This window comes from Sminthopsis crassicaudata, chromosome 1, assembly GCF_048593235.1.
Source record: "Sminthopsis crassicaudata isolate SCR6 chromosome 1, ASM4859323v1, whole genome shotgun sequence".
Taxonomy (NCBI): Eukaryota; Metazoa; Chordata; class Mammalia; order Dasyuromorphia; family Dasyuridae; genus Sminthopsis; species Sminthopsis crassicaudata.
In genome coordinates, this window is record NC_133617.1 from 12,646,626 (window position 1) to 12,674,355 (window position 27,730).

Sequence of the window (27,730 nt, forward strand, 5' to 3'; positions counted from 1 at the left end):
AGGTCTGCTGCCTCTCTCAAGGCATCTCTGAGCTCTGTCCAACTCTGGGATTCCCTAAGACCTGCAGACGTGTAATGCTGCCTGCACATTCAAACCAGAGAACTCACTTTAAAGATTCCTGATTGGGGAGGTGATGAACGCCCTGTGACTAAGATAGAATATGTAATAACCCGATAAATAGCTCATCTTAGCTCTGTTGTTTTGCATTCCTCTTGGTTCTGTGATTAAAGGTCCATTAAGATACGAATACCTCAAATTTCTACTGCATCTTCCATACAACAAAGACGGAGGTTACACAGGTTAATGGAGAATGGCGGACTGGGAGGGGAGGAGGCTGCAGAATGTTACCAAGGAAGAACTACACAGAGAATGATGTAAAACACAGTATCATGGGGAACGTGTGACCAGAAAGAGCAAGAAATAACACAATCAATCTCCCATGTGCTCCACTGGCAACTAAGCAATGTCAAAAGACCTTGAGGAATTTCGCCCACAGAACGTTGGGTGGAACTCCCATAAAGAGTTGTTTTATCGAACAGGAAGGCAATGAATGGGTGGCAATCTTCACCATGGGAGAAGAACCCACACTGAGGAGCTCACATTCACTAAAGTCAGTTTCCTTACAAGGAACCCATGGTATAGAAAGGGCAAGCACCTGATCCCCAATGTTCTGGATGAATGCTCAGTCTCCGCAAAGCTTGATCCTTGGGGGTAGTTAGCAACTAAATGTCAGCTCCTGTCTATCTGTGCTAGAAGATAAACAGAGATGCAGACAGGTTTCTATTCGTGAACTCTATCTAGGGCTTTCTACATACCTATCTATCTATATACCAGTGTAGAAAAGTATATAAATAGATGTGTTAGCTGTCAGGCTGTGAGGAAGGGAACCTGGCTTTCAAGGCACTCAGATGCTGATATGAAAAAAGCACTAAATCACAATTAGAGAAATACAAGTTAAAACAACTCTCGAGGCAACATCTCACACCCATAAGATTTGCTAACTTGACAAAAAAGGGAAAATGACAAATGCTGAAGGAGCTATGGGGAAAACAGATTCTTTAATCCATGGTTAGTGGAACTGTAAATTGGTCTACTGAGGTGACACACGGGATAGATTATTAAGCTTGGAATTGAGAAGACGCATTTTCATGAGTTTAAATCCAGTTTCAGGTCATTTCCTAGCTCTGTGAGTCCTAGGAAATCTGTTTGCCTTAGTTTCCTCATCTGTAAAATGGGCTGGAGAAGGAAATGGCAAACCACTTTGCAAAGAAAACTCCAAATGGGATCATAAAAATACAGATATAATTGGATAACAAAAGCTACTCATCCTCTTCATTCATGAAGTATTTTTAGACACACCTACTATATCATTTTTTAGGGACCTACTATATGTAAGCCTTTGTGCCAGGTTTTGTGGAAAAGACCAAGATAAATCACAGATTCAGAATGAGACCTCCAGGGTGGTCAGCGAGTTCTGTATTTTCTTGGACAAGAAATCTAGGGATGAGGAACGATAACACTAAGACTCTGCCCTTACATTCCAGTAATTGGCTCTGAACATAGGGTATACTTAGGTAAAATGTTAAGCCCAAGGGGGTCTTAGCATAACACAAAAGACATCTCCAGCAGTGACAATAAAAGTAACTACATCTTAGAAAATATCAGGGCTGGAACTTGGTAGAGCCGGGGAAATTATTCTAGAAGGGGAAATATCTTGGGAAAAGTCTAGAGATGAATGGTGTGTCATGCATGCAAAAAGTATATCGCCGTATGCTTGAGAGAAGTTTTTATTGTCTGGTCACTATAAGAAAAGGCAGCATGCTTGTTCCAGGTAGGTTGAGGGAAACGGCTGTTACAAGGGCCATACGCTGGTTTGTTAAAGACTTCTGCTTAGACCAGGTGCTCCCAAGACGGTCCTTCCAGCATTCTGATGCTATGGTTACCAAGGTGGCATCCAGTGGGCATCTATTTTTTTCTTACTGAATTTGGGACTAGGACTGAGATACTCTAATCCTAGATTCTTCTATTTATTCCAAACTAGCAAATCATGAGAAGTGCTGGGCACGCACTCAAAGTGATTAAATCTTACAGATAAGAGCACTGAGGTCCACAGAGAATCTCCAATTTGTCCAACTTGACATTCGTCAGCTCATTAGTGGCTGAACCCAGGACCCTGAGCCTTGAGTCTGAAGTTCTTTCTTTCACAATGTATCATTGTGTTTGTTAAGAATACTTTAGACAAGAGAAAACATTTTTAAAGGGAAATCTGATGATATTGTGACTCCAAGGAGAATTCAGCCACCTAAAAGGTTAATTCTCCTTTCACTGCCCGGGGATGAATTGAGGTCTGGCAATCTTACCAAGTGGCTTAGCCATCCAAATCCTGTGCTTAAGATTGCTCTTATGACTCAGAAGAAATCATCAGAATGGCACAGCTGGCCGAGCAGGGGACGCTCCTTGGTTTTCTGTCCTAAACTCTTTTCTCTCACCTGATAGCCTCATAATTTCCCATGGGTTTAACTACCACCCCTGAGGATTCTCCAGAGAGTAAGATTCAGCCAGATTTCCATAGATATTTTTCAACAGGAAGTCCTCTAGTCTTCTCCACAAGTTCAGCACAGAATACCCACTCCCGTCCTCCAATGAGCTCATTTCCTTATGCATGTTGGGGGCTACCACCCTCCCACAGAGTCATAAACTTCATTCCACACACCTAAGAAGTTAACCTTCCATTTTGACTTTCCAAAACTTCTCTGTCTCCTGGCTCCACACAAAGCCACCACCCAGTTCAGTCACTTGTTACCTCTTTCTCAGGTTTCCTGGCCTCTTCCAGGGTCCCCTCTCCTAAGTCACCCAGATCTGACAAGACTTCACTCTTCCAATTCCAGGGGATCCTTTTGCCTTTAGGACCAAAACATAAGCCTCTCTATTGGACTTTTAAAGCTCGTCCAAGCCTGCCCTTCCTGGACTGTTCAGGACAATTACAATGTCTTTTTGTTCCCCATGCATGACACTTCACCTTCTGTCTCTGTGCCTTCCCATTGGCCTTTCCCCTATCATTCCCTTTCTATTTATTTATAAATTCTTAAAGTGGTATACAGTCTATCTCAGGGCAGGGACTTTCATGTTCATCTTTGTATCCCCAATGGCTAGCCTAGTGCATGGTATATAGGAAGTATTTAATAAATGCCCATTGTCCATTTGATCCAGCAATCGCTCTACTGGGTCTGTATCCCAAAGAGATCATAAAAAAGGGAAAAGGATCCACATGTGCAAAAATGTTTGGGGCAGCCCTTTTTGTAGTGATAAGGAACTGGAAACTGAGTGGATGCCTGTCAGTTGGGGAATGGCTGATAAGTTATGATATATGAATGTTATGGAACATTATTTATTATGTACGGAACAATTAGCAGGCTGATTTCAGAAAGGCCTGGAGAGACTTAAAGGAACTGATCCTAAATGAAGGAGTAGAACCAAGATATCACTGTAGTAGGAACAAGAAGATTATGTGATGATCAACTGCAATGGACTTGACTCTTCTCAACATTGTTGGAAATTCAAAGCAAATCCAATGGAAAGAGCCATCTGCATCCAAAAAGAGACTGTGGAGACTAAATGTGGATCATAACATAGTATTCTCACCATTTTTGTTGTTTGCTTGCTTTTTCTTTTCTTTCTTACTTTTTCTCTTTTTGATCTGCTTTTTCTTATGTAGCATGAGAATTGTGGAAATATGTATAAAAGAAATGCACAAGTTTAACATATATTGAAATACTTGCTGTCTAGAGGAGGGGGGGAGGGGAAGGGAAGAAGAAAAATGTGGAACACAAGGTTTTGCAAGGATGAATGTTGAAAATTATCTTTGCATATATTTTGAAAATAAAAAGTTATTATTAAAAAATTAAAATAAATGCCCATAGTTTGTTTGATTCTACTACCACAAGAACACAAGATAGATTGGAATATATTAAAAATATCAATATCCCATCTGCTGGAAACCCTTCATGTAGCTGATGCTGAGCCCTACAGCCAGCCAACTGAGAGTATGCATCAAATGGCTTGAAGACAGGAAGACTTTCAGACAAGAAAGCAGCCTCCCACATATAGAAGACCATCCTATGTGCCCTTACCACCAAGTCATTCAGAATGTCCTGCCAGTGAAAGCAAGGCAACCCGAAGGACTTTATTTCCCAGGCCAAGAGGGGCCTGAAAAGAAATGGAAGAGTTACTGAAACAGGAAGTTAAAAAATGGAAGGTCACTGCAAAGTTTTACTTGCTGCAAAATCCAGAAATTATGCCCAATAACAGAATGATTGCCAACAATATTGATGGTCTCCACAGTCTGAAAATGATTTGGATACACTTGGATGACATTCTGCAAAGTGTTGGAAACAAAGAAAATTACTTTGAAAAAATTTGAATTTTACTATAACCATCACAAATATTTTCCCACAAAATCTGAGAGTAGATATAAAATCATTTCAGGACCTGTATTCAACTGTATATGTGGACTCTTGAGGGTGACTGCTTGCTTGGGCTACAAACAAGTGCATCTGGAAGGTAGGGGGACAATCATGTCCTCATGCCAGGGATCTTCAACATCCATATTCCTTCATTTCTCATAACCTCCTCCTCTTCCGTTCTACCTCAGACATACTCAGAGATGATTATATCCTTCATCTGGCCACCCACTAATGTTTCATTTCCAAGCCCACCCACTCTGAAATGCTCTCTCCCTTCATCAAAATCTGCTGCTGTTTCACCTCTCCTTTGCCTTGCAACTCCATACCCTGCTTTTTGTCCTTATAAGTGACCTCTAGTCCCTCCCATCTCTTAGTTCTTTCCCTTCCCCATTACACCAGCTACACTCTCTCCTCTTTTTCCAGCTTGACTTTCTTTGTTTCCCCTCCTCAGAATGAGCTTTCTCACCTCTGACACTTGACTCTCCTGACTTCTTTTAAGTCCCAAATGAAAGCCCATCTTCTGCAAGAAACTCTTCCCATTTCCTCTTAATGCCAATGCTTTCCCTCCGTTGATTTATCTTGTATGTGGCTTCCTTGAACCTACTGGTTTGCTTTCTGTCTCCCATGTTAAGATTGTGAGATTCTCAATGGCAAGGACTGTCTTTTTGCCTGCACACATTAGGTGCTTAATAAATGTTTATTGACTGACTGGTATGGGCAAATTTTCCTAGGAACTCCTACTATTTTGGGTACTAGCTTTAAGACCTATAGTAGGATGGAGGTAGAGCTTTCACAGTGGCCAGGAAAAGGCAGAATGGGGAAATACTGGGCTATAATGAGTGAGGGGTAAGTTATATTTTTGTGGGGCACAAGCCTCGTAATAATCTGTCCCAGGGAGAATGGGATGAAAGCCACTTTCTGACAACATATGACGACTGTGATTGTTTCCCAGTGAATCATGGCCTCCCTTTTGGAGAAGGGTAAACTATATTATCACAAGTAGTATAATGCCATGGAAATACAAATTGGATCAAATGTGAAATATAAAGCTTTCAAAATAACAAAAATAATACAACAAACAGTTCCAGCAAAGGAATTATAAACTCTAGCTTGTCTGTTAAATTGGAAAGCCACATGGCTAGATAAGATCCACAGCTGTTGGTACAAATGCCTCAATGGAGCACATAAGTTACTTAGAAAAGCATTTTACTATCTCCCTAACAAAAAGTCTGATCTTATCTTTCATAGTAGAAACTACCAAGAGATGAGGGTCCCTCAAAAATAATTAAAAAGATAGATGATATGGTCCCTACAAATAGAAGTCAATTGTAGATTTGTATTTGTTATACAAAGCAGGTACAGCTTACAATGCTTAAAAAAAAAATCTGTCAGCATTGACAAGAGAACAAGGTACTGGCTGAGGAGTGAAAGGTTACGCGGAGAAGTCCCTTTAGCAATTCCTGAATAAGCTGCCTCCAAGCACACTTACTTTTACAACACTTAACCCCAGAGCTGTCAATTCAGTTCCACACTCATGACCCATTCATGTCCCAGAAACAATGAGATAGAGTATCTGAAGCCAAAATGGAAAACTGTTCTCTACTGAAGAAGTATTATCAATAGTAAGATCAAGATTATTAAATAAAATGTAACGTTTTCTAGGAACCAGTTTAAACCTGCCCTGGGTTCTGCTCAGCCTTAGATCTATTATCATCTTTTCTAAATACGGCAAAGAGAGAGATGAGTCAAAACATCCCATTAACTATATGGATGTTATCGACACATGGCTCCACCAAAAACCACATTAAGCAGCTATTTCATCTTATAAACTCTTACTCCAATTAAATAAAAATGCCATTTATACTAGGCAAATGCAAAATTATTAACAGACATCAAACTGACACAGAGACTTAAAACTTTGAGATTGAATCAGAAAGTCAAATTGAATCAATGAAAGAAAGTAATACTTAAAAATACTATCAAGAAGAGTACTACCAACAACCCTGGGAGGTAGGTATTATCATTATCCTCATTTTAAAGCTTTACCTGAGGTAAAGTGTCTTGGCTAGGATTATACAGCTAGGAAGGGTTTAAGACTACATTTGAATTCAGGACTTCCTGACTCTAGGCCCAGGATTCTCTTTAAGGATGTTTAAGAACAACACTTTTAATGGTTGCTGCTAGACCAATCCTCTATCTTCAAGCTATATGGAATGGATGCTTTCAACATGTAGATAGAGACCTAGCAGAGATCGATCAAAATCCTTCAAGAACATTCCTCCTGTGACTTCTGCTACCAGATCTGTGACAAGGACACTGCTAGTGAGTCTGTGGGGGATGAAGGAATATCCTGATACTTTTATCCAACTACAAATTGTAGTAACAATCAGGAGAACATTAAATACAAAAGAAAAAATAGCAAGATGGACACTTGTCTCAGGACAAGTCAGCACCCACTGAAAAAGATGAGAATGAGGAGATAATGATAACAACAAACAACAACTGTCTGGGCACAAAATTGAGCTAGAAAAAATTCAAAACAAGATTTTAAACCCATATCACTCATTAACTCCCTATGATATGACATGAAATTTCCCCCAAAAATAAAGTCCTGGAAGAAGAAATGAAAGCCATGAGAGAATATAATAAGAAATACTTGAGGGCCATTCCTGCTCCCATGCCAGATCTTCCTTGGAGCTACAATTTCAAAACACTTGCAGTGAGCTGAAGGAAAGGATGAGCATGGTACCCTAAAACAGATTCAATAACAAAATCCATTCTTGTATATGCCTGTGCAACAGTCTAACAGCGGGATAAGATAATAAGCTGTCCTAAAACCATTTCTACCTGAACTTAATCAAATATGAAAATGACAAGAACAAAACAATAATAATTACTGATGTTTTACAGTTTTAAAAAGTGCATTTACATCCATTATCTCATTGGATTGCTACAACAAACTGATGAAGTAAGTGTTCTAATTTTCCCCACTTCAAAGATGAGGAAACAGAAGCTCAAAAAGAATCCAGTTTAGCTAATACATAGCTGAGGTAGAATTCGATCCAAGGGTTTTATCCAGTGCTGTCTACAAAATACAAAAGTGAAATACTCCCGGCCTTCAAGACGCTAACTTTCTACTGGGGAATACAAAAGAGAGAATGTGCCATGGAAAGGGGTACAGGAGTGAAGTTCTCCAAATATGCCTATTTGCAGTTGATATTCCAGTCAATAAGCATTTATTAAGCACTTATTATATGCCAGACAATTGCATCAAGACCCAGAACATTACAGGACTTCTTCAATGAGATCCATGATTAACTAAAGCCTAGCAATCACGACTACAAAAAATGCCCTGAATGAAAGATGCCAACTGCCCATGTTGTGACATGCTCTTAGATGGTCCGTCCACTCAGTTAATGGAGTCCTCTCCCTAATACGATATCAGGGAAGTCAATGTAGTAAATTGGACCTAGAATTAAGCTGGAAGAAGACTAAGGAGTGAACTGGATTTGGGAAGTTGCTTGGTGCTTTTCATTATCTCAAGCTGCTCCCCAGTATGAAACCTCATCTTTTAGTAAAAAGATGGCATATAGTTATAAATCTTGAAATGCCACAATCTCCAAAGAATCCAATGTAAGGGCTACATACAGGGCAAGGAGCAACCCAGCACGAGGACCAGGCTGCGGTATCCTGACAGTGATGGTGTACAAGAAACAAAGGAATCAGGGATATCACTGGGGAAATGTACGACCTCAAAAGGAAATGAGTCACACACATTCTAAGAACTGAAGCTAACACTTGGATACCTCTGTATCAGCACGGGGACCAGGGAAATGCCCAAAGCGCATGGACTTAAGGTGAATCAAGGAGTCACACAGGAGGAGAAGGCATGGATGGATTGCAATCCTCACCTCTAGAGGGACAACTCACTTTGACAAGATGACAGATCTGACAGGGGAAGGAGATGACTCCTAAGAGTTCAGGACAGACTAAAATTAGTGGCCTCCCAAAGATAAGCCATCTTATCACTGTTATTCAACAACAGGCCTTGCAATTCTGCTGGGCCAGTGAAGGGAAATGGACCTGCTTAGCACAGAATGAGCTTATGAGACAAATCTTCACATTCTCTCCTAAATATGCTAAAATGCATCAATAAAAGCAAGAATGATTTTGACTTGGAAAAAATAAAAACTGCATAAAGTTAAAAGAGCAAAGTCACAAGAGCAGAAATAGACTTGGAATATTAAAATTGGGAGAAACCTTAAGACCACAAAGCACTAAAGCACTGAAGGGACCTTAAAGATATAACAATGAAGGAGAGGATTTCTGGCATTCAGATGGTTCTTTAAGATCTGCAAAGCACTTTGTATATGTCATCTCATTTATAACATAAAAACCCTGGGAGACAGGTACTATTACATCCCATTTTACAGGTGATTTGACCAGAGTTACAGAGCTAAGCAGTGTCTGAGGTAGAATTTGAACTAAAATCTTCCTAATTCCTAATCTAGGTCTCTGTCCAAACACATGCCAGCAGCCCTTAGTGGGGAAAAAAAGAGCTCTGAAGTCTAAGGCCTTGTGGTTTGATGTTTTCTTCTTATGTGATCTTAGACTGGTCATTTAACTTCAAAGGATTATAAATGGAAGAGCTGAAAGGAGACCTCCCACTTTTCCCAGGTCAGTAAGGGAAGAAAAAGCTGGGCACTAAATCCAGGCCTCCGCCACAAGATCCACAATACTCTCCATCACCTGGCACGGCTTCTACTGTGTTCCTCAGAGATGGGATGAGGAAGGCCTTCCCAGTGCCAATTAGATTGGATCCTCTGATCCTTCCCTCCCCTTTCCCCTTAATATGCCTCATTTAATATGTCAGGAAACAGATATAGAGAGTGGCTAGTTATTTAGCCAAGATCACATGCAGAATTAGTGGCATTTGGAGGGCACAAATCCTAGTCTTTTGATTCCTAGTCTGTTCTCTTTCTTTCACACCCTTAGTAACCAAAACATGGTACAAAGGATGTACAACAAATGATAATCTGACCCCCTACACACACACACACACACACACACACACACACACACACACACACACACACACACACACATCTCCTGTGGTCCAACCTGACAAGATCTGACACTGTCACAAGAAGCTAGGGGGTTATTTCCGGTAACATTCCTGACCTGATTTGACACTAACCAAAAGCAAGAATCACAGAAGAGGCTGTCTCTTGTCAGGAAGGAACCATCAGCTCAGTTCTGGGAAAATGCTGTGCTAAGCATGCAAAGACTGAGAAGGGGTTGGCAGGAAAATTTTCCCTTCATTTTTTCCTATCATTCTGATTTCTTTCTGTGAGACAAATCCCCTTCTAACAACACCCCCCTCTCAAAAATGCACCGCAATTCAAAAAAGCACATGCCGCGATGGCCCCAGGCCATTGGCAATCTGGAAACCCATGCTCTCCCCACATAGAGGCCCAGGTGGTCATGCAATGATGAAAACGGCAGCAAGATAACATGGGCTTAGAGCTGAGCAGAGGCCTCCCTCTGTAAGAAAACTGGGCAAAGCCACTAACCCTTCTTAAATTTATTCAGGCAGCTCGAGTTGCAGAAGGAGCGAACGGATCCTGTCTCCCAGCAGCCCCTACCCTTCATCCCCACAGCCAGATGGCTCGCTGGGGCTTAGCTCTACATTGCTCCTGGTCTTAGGTCCTAGTCAGCAGTCGGCTCTGGGATGCTGCATCGGCACACAGACAGCTCCACATTGCACGTTACTAATCCCTGCCACATGCAGAGATCGGCGCAGCATCCATCCGGCGACCTGATTACCAGCATGCACCCGTGCGCACTTCAAGCCTAAGTCAAGCCTTAACTCCATCAGTGCCATACAGAGGGATTTCCTCATCATGTAGCAAGAGGAAATACTCAGGGTTATTTTTAGGTTCTAAGGAGGATTTTCCAAGAAGTTTCCAAAGGACTAGCACTTCTCTGGGGAAGGGGAAAGTACACACATATATATACATCTTATTTGTGTCTATACATAGACATATATACACTTAAATGTTTGACAGCAGATAATAAAGTAGGCAATGGATGCTGAGTACTGAATGTCTTTTTAAGACTCAGAAATAAAACCAACCATGGAGAGGACATTCCTAAGGCATGTGGGAGGGAGGGATAATAGGAAGGAAAGACGTGAGGGAGAGGGGGGAACCCCAGTGAATTTTAAGGGAAAAGCCCTTGGCATGATTTTTTCCCAAACTGCTTTTGGCTTTGATTTATAAAAAAAAAGCCAAGATGTGAATGGTCCTTTTCTGTTTCCAGAATTGAGTGAGACTATGGGATGAGGAGCTTCCTATTCAAGGTAGGAAAAGAATAATGATGCTCAAAACCCAGCTCTCACACCTGTGGGGGGGCCCCTGCAAGCACCTGTGTAGCAACCCTGAAGATGCTGACAGGGCAGCAAGGCAAAAGGCAAAAACCAGAGCTCCAGCTGCTGTAGGAGGGAAGTCACTCCCCAAGATCCAAGGGGGAGCAAAAGGGACTATGGAGGTCACATAGTCCAGCTCAGTCATTTTGAAGAGAGGTTCCCAGGGGGCCAGAGGTTTTCCTCAATCACCCAGCACACTTGTGGCAGAACCAGATCTTTGGAGCATCAGAGCAAAGTTCTTCACATCAACACTCACCTTTCTGGGAAGCCCAGATTGAAAAATTTATGGACAAGAGAAACTGGCAACACTATTTTATCAGAAAGGTGACCCCTAAATGGATTTTTGATAAAACCTTTCCAAATTTTGGGAAGCATGCAGAATTCACCTTAATGCAACATATATTTCTTAAGTACATACCATGGGCCAAGTATTGTGCTAGCCCTACAGAATACACATGAGAAAGTCAATGCAAAGAAATCTCAAGAAGGGAAAGCTAATAAGGAGGAACAGGGGAGGCCTTACTAAAAATATAACAACCGAGATACCTGCTGACGGGAGCTTTGACTTGGAAGCAAATAAGGGGGCCTTCCTAAAATGGGGGGACACTTGGTGCAAAAGGACTGAGATGGGGAAAAAACGAGTGCTGGAGCAGTTTGCCCCCTTTTCTGACTCTGACAGGGAGCTGTAAGCATGGCACATAGGTTTCTGAGTGTCTGTTTCCTCATCTGTATTATGAAAATAACAACATGTGAAGAAAACTCTTTAAACAATAAAGTGGGGGCAGCTAAGCTAAGTGGGTAGAGTTACAGTGGATAGAGCACCAGCCTAATACTATTTGGAGAAGAACTTCCTATATGGAAAAACTGTTGGGAAAATTAGAAAGCATTTTGGCCAAAACTTATCTAAGTTATATCTTATATTGTATATCATCATACATTTTAAATGGATGCCCTCCTTCAATGTAAAAAAAATCACATCATTAAAAAGAGAGGTAAACAAAAAGAAGCATCTTCCATAATTATTTCTAGGAAGAGAATTCATAATTCAGTAAGGTAGAAAGGAGATCGCAAGAGATAAAACATCTAATTAACACCTAACAGCAAAGTTTGTGCACAAATTCATTACAGCACGAATGAGAAGTGAAACTTCAATTGAGAAAGAAATGATCAAAAATCTATCATGATGTATTCTGATTGAAGTGGATATCTTCAACATAGACAAGATCTAATTCAGTTCCAGTTGATCAATGATGGACAGAATCAGCTACACTGGGAAAACTGGGAATTGAGTGTAAACTATTTGCACTATTGTCTTTCTACCCAGGTTACTTTTACCTTCTGAATCCAGTTCATATCGTGCAATAAGAAATTTGGTTTTATACACATATATTGTATCTAGGATATACTGTGACACATTTACCACGTATGGGATTGCCTGTCATCTAGGGAAGGGGGTAGAGGGAGAGAGGGGAAAATTCAGAAAAGAAGGGAGTACAAGGGATGATGTTGTAAAAAAAATTACCCATGCATATGTATTGTCAAAAAATTATAATTATAAAATTAATTTAAAAATCTATCATGAGGCGCTAATACTTAAAATATATAGGAGATTAACCCAAGTCTATAAAGCCAAGAGTCATGTTAAGATTAGTAAGTAGTTAAGGGAAAAAACAGTTCTCAAAAGAATTACAAATGATTAATAATATATGGTATGATAAGACTGCTCCAAATCATCAATAAAAGTAAAGTTCAAATTAAAACAGCTGTAAGGCTCCACTTCATACTTAGCAAATTGGTAAATAGAACTAAAGCATTGAAATAGTCAGTGTTAGAAGGGTTGTGGAAAGAAAATATGAATCTAGTTTGGTAGAAATGCCAACCGGTATAAACATTCAAGGAAATAATTTGGAATTGTTTTAAAAGTGTCTAAGAGGTCTTTATACGTTTTGATCCAAAGATCCCCATGCTTGAGGAAGATAAAGACAAAAAAAAGTTCTTATATATGCAAAAAATGTTTGGACTTTTGTGGTGGGAAGCAACTGGAAACAAAATAGATACTTGATGAGACAGAGTAGCCCAGTGGAAAGACCACTGTATGGGCCTGAGGGAGTGCGGCTCAAGCAGTGCTTTCACTTAACTACCTGGGATGCTTGGAACAAATGCCTTTCCTTCTGCATTTCCTTTGTATAGTGGGGGATGGACTCAAAGGACTCCAGCTCTGACGTCTGACTCTGTGAGCCGGGAGAGATCCTCCAGAATCCTCTGAGCAGTCATTTCCTCATTCCTCCCTGACTAGAGGACTTCTTCTGGGATTTCCCTACCTCTTTTTAGCTTCTTTTTATCTATTGTCTCCCCCATTAAACTGGGTGTTCCTTGAAGACAGGGTTGACGTTTGCCTTTCCTTTGTGTGACCAACATGTTTAACACACTGCCTGGCATACAGTTAGCTCTTAATAAGTACATATATATGGACTGACTATGATTGGGGGATAATTAAATGGAAACAATATACTTACAGATATGAAGAACTGAGAAAAATATGAGAAGACTAACATGAACTGATGTAAATACACTCAGAAAATCCATGTAAGCAATATGACTCTAGAACAATGCAAATATAAAAGTCCTGGATAATTCTAACAACCAAGGATAGTCCTAGACAGAAGCTGAGAAAATGTTGAAGCAGGGAAGGGTCTATGAGTGAGGAACACTGCATCCACTGCTGATGGGTTGGTTAGTTCCAGGGCACTGCATTTTATTCTTTTTTAAGCTTTTAAAACAGGAAGGTTTTCTGGATGGTGGTGGGAAGGATAAGCTAAAAGAATTAATGATATAAAAACAAAAGCCATTAATAAAATTTTGTTAAAAATAGAAAAATGTTTCTATAAATATGGGAGATGGTTTATTTTCACCAGGGAGTCTAGCTCTGAGCCCAACTCAGTTCTGTGATTTGCTGCAGGGAACTAAAGAGCGGTCACTACCCAGAGTCATGGCTGGGTATTCCCCTCAATCTCTGCCCCCTCCCAATGACACTAGGCCTCATCAGCTTCTGCTGCAGTAGCCCAATATGCCCATTTATCAGAGGAAAAAAATGAGACCGAGGGGGTGGGGGGGCAGCCTGCCCAAAGATCTAGCTGAATTGGTACAGAGGGCTTCTGATTCCTAGCCCCATTGTTCTTTCTACTATAACAACAGTCCCTTTCTAACTTCCTAAAAAACCTAAGAACCAAATCCACATTCTCCCTCCAACTAGAATGGAACTAGAATTGTTGTGTATCTGGACATACATATATAGAATATATTTTCTATATGTGTTACCTCCCTGCTGCTTAGAACCTATCTTTATTCATCTTTTTATCTCCCTCCTGACCTACCTAGTACAGAAATTGCCCAAAGTGAAGACTCAGGAAGTGCTAAATGGAATCAAACCTAAGGTTTTAGGTTGAGAGCACTCGCTTGTCCGGCTCCCAGCCTAAGCCCTGTAGCCATTATGAGAAGGAGAAGTCATGGTGGAGAAGGGACCCATCTCCTTCACCATCACCAACAGCAGCTGCTGGGCACTGCACTAGCAGGCATGTAGATGGGAAGTCCTGGAAGTGGGAGCACTCCCTAAACTACCAGCCCTACCCACCACCTGTCACCAAAGCAAGAAAGCCAACATAGAGAAAGGAGCTATATACCTTGAAAAGGTTGTAGGAAGGAGCATGTGCCAAGTAAATTAACCCTCCCATCACCATCTTGTTTCCCAGGCCCCCTCAGACTCCCAACCCTGAACCCAAGATCATTGGAAATAGTAGCAGCTCCCAAACCCCCAGACCCACTTCTGGCCTAACTCTTATAGCCACCCTGTGGGGAAGTAATTACTCTGAAGAAGGGGCCAGGCATCCCTATCAACTGCCACTAACGGCCATTCACAGAGCAGACAAGCCAACTGAAACAGAAGGGCCTCTTGAAGGAGCAACAGGAGAAGAAAAGTTCCAGGCAGGTCGACCCCACCCCTTACTACCTTGACCACTCTCTCCTCAGACTCTGGATGTTTCATGGGCACCACCAGAACTGCTTCCCGAACAGGCCTGAAGGCATCAGAGGGGAAAGGTCATTGTGGAGAAAGGGCCTTCCTTCCTCACCACTGCCAGCAACAATGGCTGATCAACCGCCGCCAGCAGGAAGGTAGACAAGGAACTCCTGGAAACAGCAGCTCCTTCCAGTTCTGCTTCTAGTCCAGCCCTCCCAACTATTATCAAGGGAGACAACCTGTACTGGCATGGGACAAGACATTCCCACCAACTGCCAGTACCAGGCAGGTGAGCCAGACAGGAGGGAACAAGTGCTAGTCAGGTCAAATCACCCCCACCTTGATTCCCATCGCACTCCCTTAAGACTCTGATGGACTGAACGCTCAGGACATTGAACTCCAGAGCCTTTGAAATTGCCATGCCTCTTTTAGAAAGGCTTGGAGAGACTTGCATGAACTGATGCTGAGTGAAATGAGCAGAACCAGAAGATCATTATACACTTCAACAATGATACTGTATGAGGATGTATTCTGATGGAAGTGGAAATCTTCAACATAAAGAAGATCCAACTCACTTCCAGCTGATCAATGATGGACAGAAATAACTACACCCAGAGAAGGAACACTGGGAAGTGATTGTAAATTGTTAGCACTACTGTCTATCTACCCAGGTTACGTATACCTTCGGAATCTAATACTTAATGTGCAACAAGAAAATGGGATTTACACACATAGATTGTATCTAGGTTATACTGTAACACATGTAACATGTATGGGATTGCCTGTCATCTAGGGGAGGGAGTAGAGGGAGGGAGGGGAAAGTCTGGAAAAATGAATACAAGGGATAATGTTATAAAAAAATTACTCATGCATATATACTGTCCAAAAATGTGTAATTATAAAATTAATAAAAATAAAGTTTGAAGCAATCATAAAAAAATAAAAATAATTAATTGCATGTCATAGGTACAGTTTTTTAATAAAACAAAAATCCTTAAAAAAAAAAGAAAGAAAGAAATTGCCATGCCTCCAGCCTGGTCTCCTCAGCCACCATCCTGGGACAGAGGGGTGCAGGTGGATGGAGCCTGGACCTGCTCCTTCAAGTGCTGCAGCCATAGCTACTGAAGACCCAGGAGAGAAGATTTGGGTTGTTTGTTTTTTTGCTGTTGGGTTGTGAGGTTTTTTTTCTTTTGGATAAGTCCTTGGCCCTGTCAAATGGTTCAACACAGAAAATAATGTGATTTTATCAGTGGAAGAATATAGAGGAGGCCTGCTCATCTGCTTTGTGGCTGTTGCCCCTAAGTACCATGGGATCTCTCTGACTTGTAACTGAAGCTTCCCATAAGGATAAACTTCTCTCTCCCATCCATCCCCATTAAAATAAGAGCTTCTTGAGAGCCTGCATTTTCTTACTTGTAGCCCTAGCACTCAGCAAAGTGCTTTACGCATCGTAATTGCTTAATAAATGCTTTTTAATTCATTTATTTGTTTATTCATTCATTCATGGCAGAAACTTCAGCAAAGAACCTGGTAGAATTAATATATTTCAATTAAAATGTGCCAGAAGGTGTAAGTACACAAATTAATTAAATAATTTAGTCTGGGTATTTTCAAAGCATCTGGAACATCTTCCTAAATGATCCAAGGTTATGGACAAAAGCCACATCATTTTTCTAGGGTGTCTGAATAAAATATTGTTTGGATTTTATCTTGGGGAATTCTACTGCTGTGTATAAATCTCAGGAAGATCAAGAACACAGGAAAAGGTCCCATATTTTCCAAAATATCCACAGCAACATTTTGTGAAGCAAAAATCCTAGAAATTAAGTGGGTGTTCAGCTACTAGGAAATAAACAACTGAACAAAGAATCCTGGAGTGGAACCAATGAAATAATTCTGTTATAAAACCAATCCAATAGATGAGGAAAATGGATCAACTTGGGAAGAAATGCATGAATGATCCAATGTGCCTGGCCTTCCTTGTTAGGAAGACAACAGGACATTACACTTCCTGAATGAAGCGTTTGCAGCACTGGGCCCTGCTGGCCATGCTGACCTCGGAGTCCTCTCCATTCTGCTTTGACATGGTCTTCCTTCTGCCTGTGGAACCATTCCTTTTCCATCTGCTTTGCAGAATCACCATTCATGCATGGAAGGACTCAGGGCTCTGCCCTAACCCCCTCCTCTATACTTCCTGTTTGATCGCCAGGAGTCACAGTCTCATCTGTCTTCTGATTTCCAGGTCGGAATCTTCCATATTCTTGACAAATACGACATGTCCAAACCAGAGTGCTTTTCTCCTCGCCCACATTTCTGTTGAGGATACATACATTCTTCTGGCACCCAGGCTTGTGATCAAGGCACCCCCCAATGAATGGAAAAAGTTTGTCTAAACTTCCACCTCCTAAAATATTTGTCATATACATATATGTGTGTGTGTGTGTGTGTGATATAGATCATATATTTTTACCGTTACATGTCAAAAATGTTTTCACATTTATTTAAAATTCTTTTGAGTTCCAAATTTCCCCCTTCTCCTCTTAGAGAAGGCAAGCAATATTATATCAATTATCACACATACACACATGAAAAATAAAAGTTATAAAAAATAACTTCAAACTGCCCTCAAGCGTTCGTTCATCAGTGCCCTAGGAAGGTGGACAGCATTTTTCATCGTGAGTCCTTTAGAACTGTCTTGATCAAAGTAGCGAAGTCAATCACACTTGATCATTGCTACACTGATTCCTATTATTATGTATAATGTTCTCCTGATTCTGCTCACTTCACTCAGCATCAGTTCCTATAAGCCTTCCCAGGTTTTTCTAAAATGACCCTGCTTATCATTTCTTCTAGCACAATAGTATTCCATCACAATCATAGACTCCTCCTTGTTCAGCCATTCCCCGGTTGACGGGCATCTCCTTGAACTCCAATTCTTTGCTATGTATATTTTTTTGTACATGCAGGTGCTTTTCTTTGATCTCTCTGGGGGAGACACCCAGTAGCGGTATTGCGGGGCCTAAGAGTATACACAATTTTAGATCCCCTGCCCACAATTTCAAATTGTTCTCCAAAATGGGTGAACTAGTTCATAATTTTACCAACAGTGCATTAGGGTTATGTGAACCCTCAAAAATATTTTGATTAAACAATTTAAAAAGTAGTCCAAGCACAGTTTCCTTTGCAATCCTACAATTACTTTTATGTATCTGGTTTTACATAAGCTTCTGAGAGGGGGCCGGAGTTTTCCCCAGATTGCCAATGGGGCACAGGTCACCCAGAAAGGTAATGGAGCTCAGCTCTGGTCAAACACCTTGCAAGTTGGTAGGCGTGTAATAAACATTTGCTTTGACTAAGTGACCATTGAGAAGAGCACTAAGAAGCATCACAACAGAACAGAGTAGTGCCGAATGAGCCAGAGAACTAAGAATGAGGCAGACTGCCACGCTTGTGAAGGATAGGAGGGAGCCATGTGAAAGAGAGTGGGTGGTCCTGCGTATGAGCAATGTCACAGATCACTCTGCTTACCTCCTCTTTTTTGGATAAGAAAAGGTTCCACTCTGGCTGCAGATTTTAGACAAGAGGGGTACGTGTAAAAAAACCAAGAACAGCAATGTAGGTTTTTTGGTAGTACCAGGCCACCCAGGCCACGTTGGGCTCAACTATCCAGAGGGCTGCCATGCAAGGGGGTGCCTAAGAGGAACCAGGGAGTGATGGGCAAAGCCTCAGCCCCGGTTCTGACTCCTCAATAGCCGGGTGACCTCGGAAAGCCAGTTCATATCACCTCTAAGTCTTGGCTGCCTGATTTATGAAATGGAAATAATGAAATCTGGACTAGCTACTGTAATGTCATAACTATTGAAAATTTGTTTCAATTTGGCAAACCTAAGCTTTGTGTCAGGCACTGAGGAATCAAGGATGAGAAAGAAGTCTTGTTCCCGATGTCCTTAAAAGACACTTTGGAGGAAAGCTGCTCGGAACTGTTCAAACACCTGTGACACGGAGGTGTTCTACTTCTGAGCCATTGCTCCAGCTGAAGGCAAAGGTGCAGAGGGCAGATCTGTGCTTGCTGCCTGGTGAGGAGGGCAGGCTCTGAGGTCCTCAGAGGTGCCCCTGCTCAGGGCTGAGGTTGGCAGAGACCTGTGCACCCGGCAGGGCCCTGGGCAAGACGAGTCATCCCCGTCCTTCTGAGCATCAGAGCTCAATGGTCTGAGGAGGGGCTCTGTGGCGGAGAGAGCTCAGCTGAGAAAGAAGCTGCGGCCTTTTCCTGCAAAATTCAATGTCAAAGCATGGATTCTCCTCCCAGAGACACTTTGGAGGGCAGGAGGCCCTGCGTGACTTGTGCTCTGATGGAAGAAAAGAACTTCAGACATCCTCTGCTGGGGTGGCTAGAGAACTGGGGAAACAAGAACGAACACGTGTCGCCACCTAAGCTGGTGTGGCCTGAAGCTGGCTATCACATAAGCCAGAGAAAAGTGTTGGCAACAGAACTGGAAATGGGAATGGGGAGCACAGATGGCATCAGGGCACCACACCATCCTGTGTCTTGGGAAATGGACCTGAAGGCTAGTGGATGTGGTTTTAGGGGCTCCCGAGAAACTGGGGAGAATGGGAGGGATGCAGGAGGGACTAGAGGCGGGCAAGGATTGTGACTTAGAAATGGAAGATCAGAATTTGAAAACCATTGGCCAGTAAGACCAACCTCAAGCCTTGACAAAACTCTAACACATTAAAATGAATATCCAGGGGCTCCACAGGAAAGGGAACAACAGGGAACAGGGACTGCAGAGGTGGGGCTCTGGGCCTGTCCAAAGGCTCCTGGGCCTAGAAATCAGAACTAAGATGGGTGGAAACCCCTTATGTTATAGGAGCTTTGGGAGGGCTTGTTCAGTCTTTGGGGGCTGCCATAGTGCACAAAGTGCAGAGGTGTAGTTATAGAAGGACTCGTCTTACTGAGTTCAAATCCTGCCTCAGACACCTGATGCATCCATCTAGGCAAGTCCCTTCATCCTGTGTGCCTCAGTTTCCTTATATGTAAAATGAGCTAGAAAAGGAAACTAAGCAGGATCTGTGCCAAGAAAACCCCCAATGGGGTTACAGTGAATCACATGTGACAAACTCCTGAACAACCTCAAATTGTATCGGCACAGTGCTCGACACGTCGGCTTAATCAAGGCTTGCTCTTGTGCCTGCCCCTAGCCTCAGACCATCTAGGACCAGGCAGAGGGCCAACTCTCCCTGGGGGGGGGGGAGAGTGCTGCCCTCCCACTAGTGCTGTAGACACCCTCTCCATTCATCTTCCCATGTTCCCTTCTCTTGAGCCAACCCCCCCCTCGCCCCCAGCTTCCAGCCAGGCTGCTAAAAGCCTGCTGCCCCTGAGGCAGAGGACCAGGGATGTCCACCTGCCCTGCCTCTGGTTCCTTAGGCCCAACACCAGCCTGAGGATCAGCCCTGTATCAGGTTCTAAACATCTATGGCACTGCCATCCGACGTGCTGAGCATCTACCATCACTTTACTCCAAGGACCGCTAGGGTTTTCCATCCAGCCTGCAGCTTAACCTTCTTTCATGGATTGTTTCCTCCTTGGCAAGAGGCAGTATTAGCTTTTTTCTGTTTTCAGAGGTGGAAAGGTGGCACACCGAACAGAATGGTGGCCTTTGAATCAAAAAAACAGAAGTTCCACTCTTTGTGGAATGTATGATGGTATACATAGAGAACCCCAAAAATTCAACTAAAAAGCTATTAGAAACAATCCACACCTTTAGCAAAGTTGCAGGATACAAAATAAATCCACATAAATAATCAGCATTCTTATATGTCACTAACAAAGTCCAACACTTAGAGTTATAGAGAGAAATTCCATTTAAAGTAACTACTGATAGTATAAATATTTAGGAATCTATCTGCCAGGGGAAAATCAGAAACTATATGAGCAAAACTACAAAACACTTTCCACACAAATTAAATCTGGTCTAACCAATTGGAATATTAAATGCTCTTGGATAGGGCGAGCGATACTACCTAAACTAATCTATTTATTTAGCACTATGCCAATCAAACTCCCAAAAAACTATTTTAATATGACCTAGAAAAAATAACAACAAAGTTCATATGGAAAAACAAAAGGCCAAGAATTTCAAGGGAATTAATGAAAAAATCAAATGAAGGGGGGTGGCCTAGTTGTACCAGATCTAAAATTGTATTATAAAGCAACGGTTACCAAAACCATTTGGTATTGGCTAAGAAATAGACTAGTTGATAAGTGGAATAGGTTAGGTCCAAAGGACAAAATAATTAATAACTCTAACAACCTAGTGTTTGACAAACCCAAAGGACCCCAGCCTTTGGGATAAGAACTGTCAAGAAAGACAGGAAAGTCATCCACAGAATGACAGCTAGTGGGGTGCTCATGTCAAGGGAAGATTTTTAAGGAAGGGAGGAGATGAGATACAAACAGAGTGGTTTAGAATAAACACAGAAAAGGTGAAGCAAAAAGTCCCCACAAAATCCAAATCCTACAATAAAGGACTGAGAGTAGAAGATGAGAGCCGTGGCGTGCTGTTGTCCCGTCATTTCAAGTGACCCCATTTGAGCTCAGGTGTCCCTCTCTCCAAGTCTGCCAATCTTACCCACCAGGCCCTCTGCACACCTGTTTTATTATGTTTTGTTGAGCTTTAAAAAAGAGAAGAAGTGGAGGGAGAAAGAGGTTGAAAAAAGGATAGGAGAAATTAGTTCCCAAACTGGGATGTCCAAACAGAAGATATAAAAAACAACAAGGAAAGGGTGGAAGGAGTAGGAGACCACTACACTCATCTGAAATGGTCAAAGGCAAGAAGAATCCCATCCTGCACACACAAAAACAAGGGGAAGGAGAGAAGGGGAGGCAGAGGAAGGGCAGGCTCAGCAGGGTGCAGGCAAACTTTATCACAGAGGAGACCTTGAAGAGGATTTAAAAGGAAATAAAAGGTAAGAACCTGCACCTAGACTTTGGGTAAGGAAGAGAAAAAAGGGCAGGAAGTAAGAAGAGACGAATTATATACAATTTAAAAGTTTGTGGACAAACAAAAGCAGCACAGCTAAAATTAATATGCAAGTGGACAGGGGAAAAATTTTTTTGTTGGACCCAACTCGATGGTGCAGTGGTGGATAGAGTCAGGAGGACCTGAGTTCAAATTTGACCCCAGACACTCAACACTTCCTAGTGTGTGACCCTAAGCAAGTCCCTAAGACAAGACACTAAGTAATCCCAACTGTCTCGCAAAAATAAATTAGTTTTTGTTGCAGTTTTCTCTGAAAAGGGTCTCATTTTATGCAAGACATAAAAAGAATAATTATGATAATTTATGGGAGCTATTACCCAACTGATAAAATGGTCAAAGGATACGAACAGGAAATTTTTCAGAGAAAGAAATTCAAGCTATCAAAAGCTATACAAAAAATGCTCCAAGTTACTAAAATTATTGGAATGCAAATTAAATTATAATCAAGCTAAATTGACAGAAAAAAAAGAAAATGACAGCTGCAGAAAAAGATACATTAATGTATTGGCAAAGCTGTTGCTTGATTTGAAAGTTTCTGGAAAGCAATTTAGAACTACACCCAAATGGTCACTAAACTCTGCATTACTTCAATCAATACCACTACCAAGCCTATATCCAAGAGATTTTTTTCCTATAATCTTTTTTTTTTAATTTTTAAAATTAATTTTATAATTATAACATTTTTGACAGTACATATGTATAGGTAATTTTTTACAGTATTATCCCTTGTACTCCCTTCTGTTCTGAATTTTCCCCTCCTTCCCTCCACCCCCTCCCCTAGATGGCAGGCATTCCAAGGGATATTAAAGAAAGCAGAAAAGGGGCCATATACACAAAACTATTTAGAGCATCTCTTTTTGTAGTGGCAAAAAACTGGAATCTAATCACCTGAGGAATGACCGAACAAGATGCGGTGTATGAATATTGTTAGAATACCAAGAGATGAAGAAGAGCATGGTTTCAGAGAAAATCAGAATCTGTATAAACTGAAACAGAGTGAAGAGAGGAGAACAATTTATACAATAACAATTTATTGTATAAATTAACAACATTTGGAAGATAGATAACTTTGAAAGACCTAAGAACGCAATTAAATCATTAACCAAAGTCATTTCCAGAAGACGCAAAATAAAATACACTACTATGCAGACTGAGACATAGTAGTTGTTTTTTTTTTTTTTTTGACTGGTGTGGAAATTAGTTTTCTTGACTATATTGATTATGTTTGTTTAATGGGAAGGAGAAGATAGAAAAAGGAGAAAAGAAAATGGATTTCCCCACTGAGGAAGAATAAAATTGAATTAAAAACGACTACGTCCAGAATTTTATACCATGGGTTTACGAGTTATTTCTTATTATTCTCTATAATCAGCCTCAAAGCCAGGAAGAGCTGGGTTCGAGTCCTTCTTCTGATCCATACTAGTGATTTGGCCCTGACAAGTCAACCCACACTCTAGAAAAGGCCAAGGACAACAAAGAAGACATCTATCTATTCTTATCAGCAATGAGGAGGACCCTATGCTAATCACAGGCTTAGCTCCTATCCCAATTCTTCTTATTCCTTCACCTTTCACCAACAAAACTCTGTGAAGCAGACAGTGCAAACTGAATTATCTCTAGGTAATGTTAAGTCACCTGATAGATACTGGGAGTCATATTTGAACCCACAGCTACAGCATCCTGGCTCAGAGTTTGTTCTTTCCACAATAGTACATTGCTTCTGTAATTTATATCCTAATCTGGATGTCAGATCTTCTTTTAAAAAAATCCATTTCCAACTGAAATCTTCCACCAAGTGCCCCATCACTGGTTTGGGCTCTCATCTTCACTTCTGTGAAAGCTGCACTGTGGTGCCAGTTTCTACAAGCATTTCTTAAGCATTTATCACAAACAGAGCATTGTGTCCAACTTCAACTGTAAAAGATACAAAGAAGGGCAGCTGGATGGTGCAGTGGATAAAGCGCTGGCCTGACAGTAAGGAGGACCCGAGTTCAAATCTATCTTCAGACATTTAACATTTCCTAACTAAGTGATTTTTGGCAAGTCACTTAATCTCAATTGCCTCATGAAAAAAAATTAAATTAAAAATAAAAATATTTCCATGTGTCAAAGATCTATACTTGTACACAAACACACTATGTACCTATCCACCTGTCTGCGTATACAAAGAAGTGTGATTGTGTATGTGTTTAAACTAGCATGAAAGAGAGCTGACAATATAATAAACTGTGGCACAGGAACATAATGTGATTTTACTGTGACACATAAAATGATGAGTAGAAAGAAGTCCACGAAACATAAGAAGGTTGATACAAATTGATACAACCTGAACTTTGTAGAATGAAAAAAAACAACAACCCACAAACACTGCAAAAATAGAAATGTAAACAACAAAGCCACAAACCTAAATGATGTGGAATTATAATAATCAATAATTATATTGGCCCTCAAAAATAGATGTGGGAGCAACTAAATGGCACGGTAGCTAAAGCACTGGCCCTCAGGAGGACCTGAGTTCGAATCCAGCCTCAGACAGTGGGCAAGTCACTTAACTCCAACTGCCTCGCCAAAAAAAGAAATGTGAACATGTTTCTCTTTCCGTTCCATGAAGACTTAATTGACATCTTGGTTAGTTTTGCTGACCTGATTATTTTCCTCTTACCCTGTTTCTTTAAGTGGAGAAGGGAAGAATATATATGATATATTTGAAAATGAAGGTGATATCAATAAATGTAAAAAAAACAAACAACAGCATTAACAAAAGCTACAACAAAAAAGAACTAATACCTAATACTATACTACAGAGTTAAGATCCAAATGGTATTATTTTCTTCAGCTTTAGAAGTGAATTTGAACCCAACTTAATTATTAAGGAGGTTTTAAGTAACTTAAGCCATGGATAAAAATCGTGATAGCCTCCATCAATTTGAAGCTCCTCAGGTTCCTTTCCAGATATAACATTCTATGATCTATAATTTTAAGACCTATTATAACACAGATATTTTATCCATCTATTAGTTTAGCTTTGATGTTACATGTTCTAAGGGCCTCTTTCATGGCTAACATTCTATAGGTCTATGTTTTGCAAACCAGATATTCTCTATTCTATGTTCTAATAATATCAGAATTGGAAGGGACTTAAGTTCTATGTTCTAAGATTCCTAAAAGCAAAATTTTCAGTGTGCCTAAATGCAACCAAGATAAGAAGATCAAGACAATAACCCAAGAAACATCATTGAATTATACAAAATGTTTTAATTATTGATGATTCTAGAATTGAACAAAGTAGGAAACATAAGAGACCACTCTCATACAACAGTATTAAACTGTGAAGCTTAATAACATTAAGAACAGAATTTAATCTTCTGACCCCCTGGATCTTTAAAAAATAAAACATTTGAACAAATTGGCATGCAAGTTTCTGGTATATTAGATTCAGGAAAACAGACAAGTATCAATTCAGACCACCCTTTCCCACTGAAGCTCACTGGACTGCTAAACAGTACAAGATGCCACCCATCCCCATATTTCTGACTGAAAAAATTAATGGCTAAATGGGTCTGACCACAAAGTTCAATCTGGCAGATGATTTGTTTCCCACCTTCATTTGAAAGTTTAGGCAGGAGCCACATTCTCTCCCTTTCTTTTCTCCCGGTACTTTCTTCTGCAAACTGGAGCATATAAACAGGACAGACCTCCTAAGGAGTTTGCTTTACATGAGTTATTTTAATAGAATCTTGGCCTTTATCTCTTCCAGCACTGCAACACTAAGCAATTCCCACTAATCTCAGAACCAGCTTATAATCTGACAAAATCTTTTCAATTTCATTTCTATCATTCAGAATCTTGGAATCATTCAAGAAAATAAGATGATGTTCCCTGCCAGAATCCCTGCCACTGAACTCACACTGCATTTCATATACAAGATGACACAGAAGTTCCAGCCCTTAGGACCTTTAGGATGAGGATTCATTCACATTTAGCTAGTTGAAAGCAATGTCTCTTTCACCCTGGTATACACCTCAGTTTTACACCTTTTTTGCCCCTCCTGCATAGAGGATCCCTCTTTCCTTAACTTCTCTACATTTGCCCCATCCCATTCAACCCACTGTCTGACCAGCAGAGTACAAACAACAGCATTCTGAGATCCTGTCTGTGAGTCTGACCTTGCCAGGTGATGGAGATGGGGACCGTACTCTGGTGGGTTCGGAGGCAGAGATGACCCATGAAGTTTAAACACATCTCCCCCCTGGCCGGATGCTCCAAGATAGGAGGGGGCAGCTTTGGGGGGATTTGGGGGGTCAGGGCTTCTCTGGTTGTGCAGCTTCCCAGTGTGACCCAGAACTGCTTACTCAGAGGCTGGAAGCCCGGCTCGAGAATCTCTTTTCCTACGGCAGATACCACTCAGAGTTTTAAAATCACCTTTGCGTGCTGGGAAAACACAGACACACAGACACAAACACACACGGTCACACACACGCTTGCAGTGCACAGCTAATTCCTGCATAAAAGCCCCTCTGTGTTCACTTCACAGTGTCCAGTTCCCAGGTCTAGCCGTGGGAATCAAAGTGCTCCCCCTCCACCCCATCACATATCCTGCAATTCAAATGCCTCACCCGAGACTTGAGAAATGGGGTGGGGAAAGTGTGTCTGCCTTGAAGCCTCTCTAATATTTCTGAGCCATTTGGCTTCTAAAAGATGGCCACTGTCCAGAGCGACAATCAGGCAGCGAAGGGAGCTATTCTGGGACCAATTCTTTGCACTAAGGTGGTAAAGGGTACCCCTGTGATGACAGCCCAAGGACTGAACCTGTCTCAAGACGCCCTGAAGCCATCCGCCCCCTTTCTCCCCACTGACCCTCACCAGTCTACAACTCTGTCCTGGGAGGAAGCAGCACCTTCATCTTTCCCCCCCATCCCCACTAGCCCAACCTTAAAGAACTAGAAGAGATAGGTGGGGGAAACCAAGGAACACCCCCCCCCCCCCGCCTCCTTCCCCTGACTCTCCTCCCTCCCAATGTCTGCCCATCCTTGCTGGAACTCACCGGGGAGGGGCTCCTGGATTAGGGGTTGGTTCGGATTTGGGGGTAGCCCGATGACTACCCGAGGCTCTCTCAGCTGCTGCTGCCAAAACACTGCTGCCTGCCCTAATCTCCGCCCTCAATCCATTCTGTTGCTGTGCTGAGGCAAGGGGAAGGAAAGGAGAGTAATCTCTGGCCTGGATCCCTTGGCTGCAGCTCCAGTAGCCCTCCTGGGCCAAGGACAAGCTGCTGCTGGGACAGGCAAGGCAGCAGAACACAGCTCAGCACCATGGACAGCTGCCAGCCCCCAGGCTTAAGGCGCACCACCCCCCTGGCTTCCTCAAGCTGCTTGCACTCCCACCGAGCCCTTCCCTGTCATAACCAACAGGGCAAGGCTACCACTCTCCAATTATTCATGCCTCTTTTCTGCCTTTCCTTCCAAAAGAAGCCAAGCCTTAAGTTTTCCTCCCTTCTTGGGCAGGAAGTCCCCCCTCCCTTCAAATTGCACTCCCTTCCTCCCATCTCTAAAAGACTTTTTTTTTTTCTTTTTTTTTTTAAACTGTCACAGAAAAAGTACTTTCACCAATTTGAATACTGGCTCTCCTGAAGTAGGAATCCAGGACTCACCAGGGCTTAGGGGAAAAAAAAAACAGTCTCAGCTACAGAGCTTCCCTTCAAAAGGAAGAATTTCACTAAAGACAATTCTCTGGCGCACACTGTGGCAAAGCTTAAAATCTCAGAGTCCCAGTTAATGAAAACTCAATG

General features: G+C 41.6%; 1 protein-coding gene across 15 annotated transcripts in view; it reads right to left on the reverse strand.

Moving 5' to 3' along the window:
- The window catches only part of OSBP2 (oxysterol binding protein 2), a 249,736-nt gene that overhangs the window by 90,099 nt on the left and 131,907 nt on the right, over positions 1-27,730 (reverse strand). Inside the window, exon 1 of one of the 15 annotated variants that reach the window (XM_074293792.1) lies at positions 26,990-27,086. The exons of 9 other annotated variants lie outside the window; for them this stretch is intronic. Coding sequence is in view for 2 of the 6 variants with exons in the window: in XM_074293715.1 (XP_074149816.1) it covers positions 10,037-10,115 (79 nt within the window). In the remaining 4 variants the exon portion in view is untranslated. Of the gene's footprint in view, positions 1-2,803; positions 2,989-10,036; positions 10,182-14,896; positions 15,034-26,989; positions 27,087-27,730 lie in introns of those variants that run through there. 5 more of the 15 variants (XM_074293758.1, XM_074293740.1, XM_074293783.1 and 2 more) reach the window with 5 other exon arrangements.